The sequence below is a fragment of the Hyperolius riggenbachi genome, chromosome 1 (genome assembly GCF_040937935.1).
Source record: "Hyperolius riggenbachi isolate aHypRig1 chromosome 1, aHypRig1.pri, whole genome shotgun sequence".
NCBI classification, from domain to species: domain Eukaryota; kingdom Metazoa; phylum Chordata; class Amphibia; order Anura; family Hyperoliidae; genus Hyperolius; species Hyperolius riggenbachi.
The window spans coordinates 236,110,327-236,120,843 of record NC_090646.1 but is presented as its reverse complement, the minus strand read 5'-3'; the positions used below and the strand labels follow the sequence as shown (position 1 = coordinate 236,120,843).

Here is a 10,517-nt window from a genome sequence, read left to right as displayed (position 1 = left end):
CTATGCATGTGACGTGCTCAGAATCATTGTGACACACCCAGCACTCCAACAAATTGCCAGCAGTGCTTCAAGAGAACAGCCTGCTAAGGAATGCAGTGTGGATTTCTCAAGTTTCGTTTTTAAACAATATCCAAACATCAGTTTCTGTTATACAGTACTTCCACCTAGCTCCAACACTTTAGCTAAGCTGCCACCTTCTGACGAATGTTTCATGAAATGTGGCATAGCAAGCATATAGTTCCTGCTGAAAGATCTGTACACTAAACATCTAGTAATAATAAGACGTAATGTGCATCCAAAAGATGTGCACCGGTGGTAGTCTTTTACCACCTCAGTACTAACATATAAAACCCCCAAAAGTAAACTTGTGAGTACAAAAAAAGACAATAGTTAGATACTTATCCTACGATCCTCCTGTAACCCACCGATCCTCTCAGGAAACGTTCCCATCCATGTACGGGCGTGGCTACACTGCGCGTAGACAGCTTGTGCTTGTGCATGAGAAGTCATATGGGAGCCACTAACATAAAGACATAACACAAGCGTGAAGTAATGAACGCCATGGCTTTTATTAGGGATTAGATTGTGAGTCCCTCTGAGGGACAGTTAAAGGGACCCTGAGCTCTGCCTAAAATCACCATTAGGACTTACCTGGGGCTTTCTCAAGCCCTCGTAGCCCCTGAGGTCACCCGGCATCTTCCTGGCTCCTCTCTCGATCCTGCTTGCAGCTCCGTTAATCGGGACTTTGGCTTGAAGTAACCCATGCGCGCCCCCGCTGCGTACGCTACGCATCATCACGCTGGCAACTGTGAGAGTCCTGAACATGCGCAGTTCTCTAAGACTGAACCGCACATGCGCAGGACTTTCACTTCGGAGTGATGACAACTAGCGTGTGCAGGGGCCAATTAACTGAGAGGAGCCAAGAAGACGCCGGGGGACCTCGCGGTTACGGGGGGCTGCAGGAAGACCAGGTAAGTCCAAATAGTGATTTTAGGCAGAGCTCAGGGTCCCTTTAAGTAACATTACAATATTCTCTGTACAGCACTGTGGAAGATGTCGGTACTATATAAATACTTAACCACTTTGTCCACAGGTCAGTAGATATACGTCCTCTGGGACTTCATCTAAGCCACAGGTCAGTAGATCTACTGAACTGTCCAGAAGCAGTGCTGTGCAGGATTGGGCTTGCTCCTGTGCACATTTCTGGCACTATCTGATGCAGGACTAATTGGTGAATGGGAATATAAGTTTCCTGAGCTAATGAGATTGATTTTTACTATTAAAAATACTTTTATTTTCTCATTCATAGTGAAAAACACACTCTGTAGCATTATTTCAGAATCAAATATCTTCCCCATAAATTGTGACCGGAACATAATCTAAGTTTTGTGATAAGCAGTAAGAAAAGCCAAACAAAATTTGTGTTTTTTTTTTATCTACAGTAGCACTTTCTATTTTTAAACTGGAATTTGTAAAACTGAGAAATACATGTTTTTTCTATTTGTTTTTCTTTGTTTTCCCATTAAAATTCATAGAAAACAAAATTGTTTGCGGGAAAAAATAGCATACAATGACAGCCTAGTTTGTCTTGAAAAAAACAATATATGTTTCATTTCTGTGTCATAAGTAGGGATAAAGTTATTTCTGATTAAATAGGGACATAGCTAAACTGTCAAAACTGCTCTGGTCAATAAGTTGAAATCAAGGTCTGGATGCGAAGTGTTTAATAATAATTAAGGGTTACCATTCATCTATAGCCAGACAGAGCATTAATATGCGATGCACTGCATCACCTAATACTGTGCTTATAGTGTAACTGTCAAGCACAGAATAAAAAATCAATTCTTTATTTTTATCTTGTAAACAAGTAATAAGGGTGGTAACCAGGCAATCCAAAAGTTAAAAATCACTCTTACTTTTTTCTCCATAAAGCATCATTCCCCAGTTTCCATGGCTCTTATTTTGTACATCTGCCACATAAAGGAAGATGCAGGGCATGCTGGGTTTTATTTTTTCTTCTTTACTTTCCCCTCAGACATAGCCAATGCAGCCTGATTGACTGAAGCCTCTTTCCCTCCCGTTTTCCCCTCCCACGCGTCCATTTGAAAAGCGCGCCTGGTAAAAAGGGTGCCTGGTGTAGCCCAAATATGCCAAATTCGGCTACAAAGGGTGCCTGGTGTAGCCCATATATATCAAATTCGGCTACAAAGGGCGCCTGGTGTAGCCCATATATGCCAAATTTGGCTACAAAGGGCGCCTGGTCAGCCCCAGGACCGCCTAATGCCAATTGGCGTCAAGTCCTGGGGCGGGGAATTGCAGGAGCGCGCATCTCCACATGGATGATGGAGCTCCACTCCGTTATCAGTCTCCCATTGGCGATCGCCGCTAGGAGACTGTTAGACGGCGAAACCGCCGTCTATTTACTTAGTACAGTGCTGCGATCTAAGGCAGCGCTGTACTGGGGACAGCGGTGTGACACAACTGTCCCCCTGAGTGGCAAGGCAGCGATCCGCTGTCATAGGCTGAAGCCTATGACAGCCGATCGCACTGATTGGGGGGAGGGAGAGAGGGACGGTAAAAATAAATAAAAGGTAATTTTATTGAAAACATAAAGAAATAAATATTGATTTACAAAAAAAATAAACATTGCTGGAGCGATCAGACCCCAGAGAGCTCTGTTGGTGGGGAGAAAAGGGGGGGGGGGATCACTTGTGTGCTGAGTTGTGTGGCCCTGCAGCGAGGCCTTAAAGTTGCAGAGGCCTAATTAAGAAAAAAAAGCCTGGTCACTAGGGGGGTTTAAGCCCAGGGTCTTCAAGTGGTTAATCCCAGCAATCTTAAAATGCACTGTGAGATTATTTACCTAATAGTCTGAATGATCCCTAAAGGCTCATACACATGCTCATCAAAAGTCTTTTAAATGCACGATTATCAAACAACTTGAAGAAGTTGGACAACTTTTGTCAAGACGACAAGGCGTTATCACTGATAAGAGGCGACCAACAACTGATAAGAGGCAGCTCAAGTCAATCCAACAGATCCCCGACCACAGCTGTGCACACTGGAGGGCAGCATAACTGCGGCAAAGGATCAGAAAGAAGAAGCCCCAGATAAGTAAAGCTTAACTTTTCCCCTTCAGATCAGATATCCTGTAATGGAGGTTGAGTTCAGACTGAGAGGAGCAAGGAAGTGAGCAGAGCACCAACTACAAGTCTACAATGACTCGCCACACCACATATTTTCAAAAGAAATATTTATTGCAAATTTCTGAAAACAAGTTCTTCTTTTATATTTATAAAATGGATGATTAATGACTGCATCCATTGCAAAATGCCCATGAAGTGATTTAAAGAATATTTCTTAAAACAGGGAAATCACTTTGAGTGGACTTTTATTTTAAAAGTTGAATATTTAAAAAAAAATTGAATCTCTTTGTTGACATTTGGAAATGTATGAAAAAAAATCTGCTTAAAGCGGACCTGAACTCAGAACATCCTCTCTGCTCTAAAAGATACACAACAGCATAATAACCTTTAGGTCGCATCACAGTGCCACGTTGTGGAGCTGCGTTATAAAGTCTAATAACGCAGCTTACCGCACTGTAATGCCAATCCTATGGGCCATTCACAGTGCCACGTTGTGGAACTGCGTTATAAAGTCTTATAACGCAGCTTACCGCACTGCAATGCTAATACTATGGGCCATTTACAGTGCGACGTTAAAGTCGCGTTGAAAAAATATTGCTTTGTCATAACTCACTGCATGCATGCGTTACCTCTTAAAGGGAAGGTCCAAGCAAAAAAAAAAAAATGAGTTTCACTTACCTGGGGCTTCTACCAGCCCCATGTAGCCATCCTGTGCCCTCGTAGTCACTCACTGCTGCTCCAGTCCCCCGCTGGCAGCTTTCTGACCTCGGAGGTCAGGGCCGCATTGCATACATTTTTACGCATTCCAGCTAGTGCAGGAACAAAAATGTATGCGTTGCACCACTAACGCGTAAAAATGTATATGTTAATGTTCCTGCACTAGCGGGAATGCGTAAAAATGTACGCAATGCGGCCCTGACCTCCGAGGTCAGAAAGCTGCCAGCGGGGGACTGGAGCAGCAGTGAGTGACTATGAGGGCACAGGATGGCTACATGGGGCTGGTAGAAGCCCCAGGTAAGTTAAACTCATTTTTTTTTTTTGCTTGGACCTTCCCTTTAACGCAGACACGTTGCGACTTTAATGTCACATTAAACCGCAATGTTCCACTGTGAATACAGCCTTAAACAAAAACATGTATTTGTTACAGCTGATACAAATCCAAAAATAAATCTGTACAGTTTCTACTTCCTAACATATTGTTAACAACTTTTTGGCAAATGAGCTTATCTTCAATCTCTGCCGTGGCAGTCAGGTGATGCGGGAAAGATCAAATTACAACTTGTGATTAGACACAGACGAGGGGGATTAAACAGGCTAAACTGGCTAAATACATACAGGGTGCATTTCTCTATGTTTTTATCTGTCCTGTGCAAGAGTTCAGGTCCACTTTAAGAGTCTTCTAAACACATTTCCAGTTGTTTACAAAAGAACAGTGAAAAGGTTATAACAGCACTAAGAGCATCAGTAAGGGTCAAAAGTTCCAAAAATAACAATAAAAAAAAATGTAAAAAAAAACAATACAAAGCACTGATTAAAAAAAAAAATCTTTACATACCAAAGCATTTTTACATAAATTTCGCTGTGATTTGGATGTGAGCTCATTGTTTGATTTTCCCAAATCACAAGGAATGAAGAGGCAATAGCTGCCAGTACTGTATATGCATCACATATTGTAACACCGTTGGCTCACTATAACACTGTACAGGTAATGCCTGGTGCATTCAATAAAAAAAAACATATAAATAGTTCATTTTGATGTAGCAGCAGTCCGTTCTTTATGCCTTGAATCTGATCCAAGAGTGCATAAAAAAATCATTCATTTCAGGAGGTTCATTGATTTACAATATAAGAGGCCATGTTAAATGTAAGCTGTCCTTCTACAGTAGCTTCTTGTTACTTTCCAGTCATTAGAGGAATACAGATTATTCCAAATTAATTTCTCCTGCATAGAGGGTTATCAGTAGGATAATAGCAAACCCAGAAAGCAAGCCAGCATTCTGAATGGCAAAATAGATCATGTCTGTTTTTCTTCCTTTTATCTTGTCTTTGAGCATTTCATTCATTTCTGGAAACTGAAATAGAAAGGTGATGCATATTACAACCGTGATACACTTCTGTGCAATACCAAGAAACAAACTCTAGATGGCAGCAAAGGCAAGCTCTAACTGGCTCTCATGTTGTGGCTACAGGAAAGTGATGAGGTGTAATTTCGTAATTTGCAATTACTACAATAAATTATAATTCGTAATTTTCTGAATAATTCATAACTTATTCGTAATATGTAATTCTGTGTCTTAATTGCACATGAAATCGTATTTTCATGTTTAATTTCATGTTACTCATATTTTTGTATTTTACAAGAAAAATTACACAAAATCATAATTAGCACATTCCAATCATCACTAATAGGGAGAAGAGAGAATATACAGTACAGGTGTCAGAACAAAAATGTAAAAATGCAGTAATTCTCTAATATGCATACTTTGTGTGTATATATATATTATATCCCTTAACGCCCTTGGCATTATGATTCTTTCCGGATATTAGGGTCTAAAAGCGCTGCAATTTTTTGCACCCTTTCAGACCTTAAAACCTGGAAAAAAAATCATGTTGTCAGGGAGATCTGCAGCGGTTTTAAAATCACTCACCTCCCTGGCTGCAGTTATGCCTCCATCCTCTGGGTGGTGCTGTAACTCTAAAGTGAAATTGCTGGCTGTCATCATGACGACAGCGGGCGATCTCACCAGGAAGAAGCAGAGCCCCGGAGGAGAGGAAGAAGAATGGCAGCCAACGTCGGGATCCCCCCCGGGAGGTATGTAGAAATGCCCGCTGCACGCTATAATCTGCACACAGCCTCCGGCGGCTACCCCTAACAGAGGTCAGAATTACCGCTCTCGGGATTACCACCAAGGAGGTTAAAACTCACATTTCTACTTTTTCCGACAAGCTAGTACAGACTTTTGACTACTATTGTTCATAACAACAGATAATTGGCAGTCGAACGACCATTCAACGGCTGGAATGCTAAGCTCTTAATTGAACTAACTACCTTAACAACTGACTTTGGCCTCAATTCACTAAACTTATCTCCTGTCTTTAATAACTCTTCTAGAGTTGTTACCATGGTGATAAGGCATGTAGTATTCAGGAAACATTTTACCTCAGGCAAGCCTAAAGTTAACTCTTCTGTCTTTAAATTAACTCTCCAATCCTTAAAATAACTCCAGAGTTAAAGACAGGCTGTTAATTAGCTGCATGTGAAAATAACTACAGAGGAGGTAAATTAACTACAGAGGAGGTAAATTAACTACAGAGGAGGTAAATTAACTACAGGAGAGGTAACTTAAGGAATGAAGAGGTAAGATAACTCTCTCACGTGTGGAGGTAAATTTTCTCTTGCCTTATTATCTCTAGCATGATCTTAGTGAATTGAGGCCAAATTTATGTTCAAACGACCGATCATGAATGATTGTTGCGCGTGCATACGAAAGTGACATCAAAGTTTGTTGGTGATGGATTCTGCGCATGCGTGTATCTAATGACATCTACTATATATACTTTTTTTTGTAACTATTGTCATTCAATTTATTCCGTTTCAACCCTAAATTTCCTTTTACCAATATCAACATTCATCTGCAGATCAGATCCACCAGGGTGCATCTGATCTGCAGATGAATGTCCGTTAAACAAGGTGGGTATGAGATCTCCAGATATCATAGACTATGAAAGCATTTTGCAGGAAACTGATCTTTTTGAATGTGTACAGCATCTTTACAAAGATCAGTCTTTCAAACCTCCCTGACAAACCTATGTGACAGACAAATTCCTCAGTTTGTAAAGATTTTTATCTGATGGAGGTACTCAGCTTAATAGAACAGACTGTGTAGGTATGCTCTCATCCTCATACTACATGGAAGGTGGTAAAATTGGTCTGGGATCTTTCATTTTCCAGAAACATTTATGAAGCTCCTGTATTCCCACAAACTGTCAAATGGCTCCAACATCCAACAGTACAGCGGCAATAGGAATGTAGGGTGGAAATAACTAAATGCTTGCAACAAGAAAAAAAAAACTCTTAAGGCCACTTGCACACTACATGCGATACCCATTCCGATTTTGAATCGATTTTCACATGCGATTCCAATTTCCGATTTGTAATCGGTACTGCATACTGCGTTTTTTCTGCGTTTCTCTTTTGATAGCATCCAGGGAAAATCGGAATCGCCAATCGGAATTGCAAATCGGAATCACAAATCGATTTGCTGTGTGCAGGGGGCCTTAGGCCTTGTTCACATCTAAAATCGAAATTGCAAGCGTTTTACGACTTCGTGCGCAATTTTTTTTTGTGCCTCCCGGCTGCGTGATTTTTTGAAAGCGCTTTTCTAAGCGCTTTTTAAGAGCTATTTTTTAATTCACTCCCTGATGCAAGTCAGGAAGTGAACTCTTTGACCCGGAAAATAATAAATACAATGTTATTTATTGTTCCATAATAATAAATACAATGTTATTTATTGAATAAGCCCTTAAAGAGACACTGAAGCGAAAAAAAAATTATGATATTATGATTTGTATGTGTAGTACAGCTAAGAAATAAAACATTAAGATCAGATACATCAGTCTAATTGTTTCCAGTACAGGAAGAGTTGTGAAACTCCAGTTGTTATCTCTATGCAAACAAGCCATTAAGCTCTCCGACTAAGTTAGTCTTGGAGAGGGCTGTTATCTGACTTTTATTATCTCAACTGTTCCTGGACTATTTACTTTTCCTCTGCCAGAGGAGATGTCATTACTTCACAGACTGCTCTGAAAGAATCATTTTGAATGCTGAGTGTTGTGTAATCTGCACATATTATAGAATAATGCAATGTTAGAAAAAACACTATATACCTGAAAATAAAAGTATGAGAATATTTTCTTTGCTGCTAATCTTCTAGTAATTATTCATAGTACACAACCAATTCATTATATCATATATTTTTTTCGCTTCAGTGTCTCTTTAATGCACTCTACTGGAGTGCATAGGAACCCTGTGGGGAGCCAACAATCTGCAGCAAAGGGAGGGACTTCCACCTGGCTGCAGAGCAGTGGCTTCCATTCACTTGTATTAGGATGTACATTTATTTTTTCACATTATGGGGTAAGTAGCAGGTGGTGCGCTCTAAGCGCCGCGGGGCAGGAGTCTGGGCTATTTAGTGTTGGGCGAACAGTGTTCGCCACTGTTCGGGTTCTGCAGAACATCACCCTGTTCGGGTGATGTTCGAGTTCGGCCGAACACCTGATGGTGTTCGGCCTTTTAGTTTGGGTTCGCCCGAACTGCTCAATGCCCAGCCGAACAGGGCCCCTGTTCGGCCGAACAGGGCCCTGTTCGGCCGAATACGGCCCCCCTATGGGGTCGCAGGCATAAGGGGGGAGCATGCCCCGATCGCGGGGGGAGGGGGGGGGGTCGGAAATTCCCCCCACCCCCTCCGCTAGCGCTCCCCCCTCTGCCCGCTTCCCCATAAAAAAGTTTGCGTAAAGTTAAATAGTACCGGTGGTGGCTGCTGCAGTGGCTGGCTGGCAGTGTTGTGAGTGAGGAGGAGGAGTCCGAGTAGGACGCGTTGATGCCGGGTAGCGGGCGGTTCAGCAGTAGTACCCTTGTGGTACTTCCGCCCTTTCTCTGACCTCACGTCCTCTACGTGATGACGCATACGAGGGTACGCGTCACGTGTACCCTCGTATGCGTCATCATGTAGAGGACGTGAGGTCAGAGAAAGGGCGGAAGTACCACAAGGGTACTACCGCTGAACCGCCCGCTGCCCGGCCTCAACGCGTCCTACTCGGACTCCTCCTCCTCACTCACACCACTGCCAGGCCAGCCAGCCACTGCAGCAGCCACCACCGGTACTATTTAACTTTACGCAAACTTTTTTATGGGGAAGCGGGCAGAGAGGGGAGCGCTAGCGGAGGGGGTGGCAGGAATTTCCGACCCCCCCGCGATCGGGGCATGCTCCCCCCTTATGCCTGCGACCCCATAGGGGGGCCGTATTGCGGCATGTTCTGGTCCCCATTGACTTGCATTGAGTTCGGGGTTCGGGCCGAACATGCCGAACATCTGGCCCATGTTCGGCCTGTTCGACCCGAACCCGAACATCCAGGTGTTCGCCCAACACTAGCTATCGCACCACATACACACGTTCCATACTTTTGCATGTGTGCGCCATCCAATCAGAGCTATTGCCAAACACAGTGGGGCAGTAAGGGGCATGAGTAAGGCGGACAAACACAGCACCGCAGCCAATCAGAGCCTGAGTGGTGTGGGACAGAAAAACATACAGACATAACTGCTGGCTTGGAAACTATTATTACAGGTAGCAACAGAAGCTGCCCCTTTGCAAAAACCCTCCAATGTATGTAGTTGTGAGATAAGATTAACATTTGAAGATTTGTCTTACCATATCTGCCAATCCTATATACAGAAACATGCCTCCAGCAATTCCAAATATGATGTTTGGTTCAAAGTTGTTGCCCACTAAAATGCCAAAAACTAAACCGACATAACAAGAGCAAGCAGATGTAAAGTTGAAGAACAAAGCTTGGGGAATACTCATTCCTGCATTCAGTAGGATTGCAAAATCACCTGAAAAATAAATAAAAACTCACTTTATAAACAGAAGTTTGTGGGGCAAAAAAAAGGTATTCATGTTACACAATCAAATGTTTTTTTGAAAAAAATGTTTTGCCAATTTATTCTCTTCTACACTTCATATATAGCATGACATTAACCTATTTTGGTTCCTGGACGTAGAAACTACGTCCAGGAACCATGCGCGCTACCGCGCACTCCCGGCCGCGGATTCGGTAGCCAAGGAATCAATGTATTGGGCTATGGTGCCCGATCACTGATTCCTCTCCCCCGCTGAAAAAGCGACAGCTTCTCTCGGAAGCTGTGCTTTTTCTGGCCGTTCCCTCCCCGATGAGTCACTCTAAGCGTGTGTTACGCTTAGAGTGACGTCATGTAAACAAACTCATGGCCGCCATCTTGTAGCCAAAAAGTAAAACTACAACTAAAACTAAAAAAAATTTAAAATAACACACAATTACATTATAAATCTATACTTTACATCCCACCCTCCTAACAATACCCAAATAAAATGTTTAATATAAAAAAAAAAAACATGTAAATAAAAAAAAAAAAAAACATGTAAATATTTACCTAAGGGTCTAAACTTTTTAAATATCAATGTAAAGATGAAATATTTCTATATTTTTTTATTTTAAACTTGTAAATAGTGATAGATGCAAAACAGAAAAAATGCACCTTTATTTCCAAATAAAATATTGTCGCCATACATTGTGATAGGGACATAATTTTAACGGTGTAATAACCGGGACATA

General features: G+C 42.0%; 1 protein-coding gene across 1 annotated transcript in view; it reads right to left on the bottom strand.

The window, feature by feature from the left end:
* Positions 1-4,193: 4,193 nt before the first annotated feature.
* Positions 4,194-10,517, bottom strand: part of SLC39A8 (solute carrier family 39 member 8) — a 74,200-nt gene continuing 67,876 nt past the window's right edge. Inside the window, exons 8-9 of the mRNA XM_068270756.1 lie at positions 9,575-9,759; positions 4,194-5,215 (exon numbers count right to left, since the gene is read on the bottom strand). Coding sequence (XP_068126857.1) covers positions 5,066-5,215; positions 9,575-9,759 — 335 coding nt within the window. The 3' untranslated portion in view covers positions 4,194-5,065. The remainder of the gene's footprint in view (positions 5,216-9,574; positions 9,760-10,517) is intronic.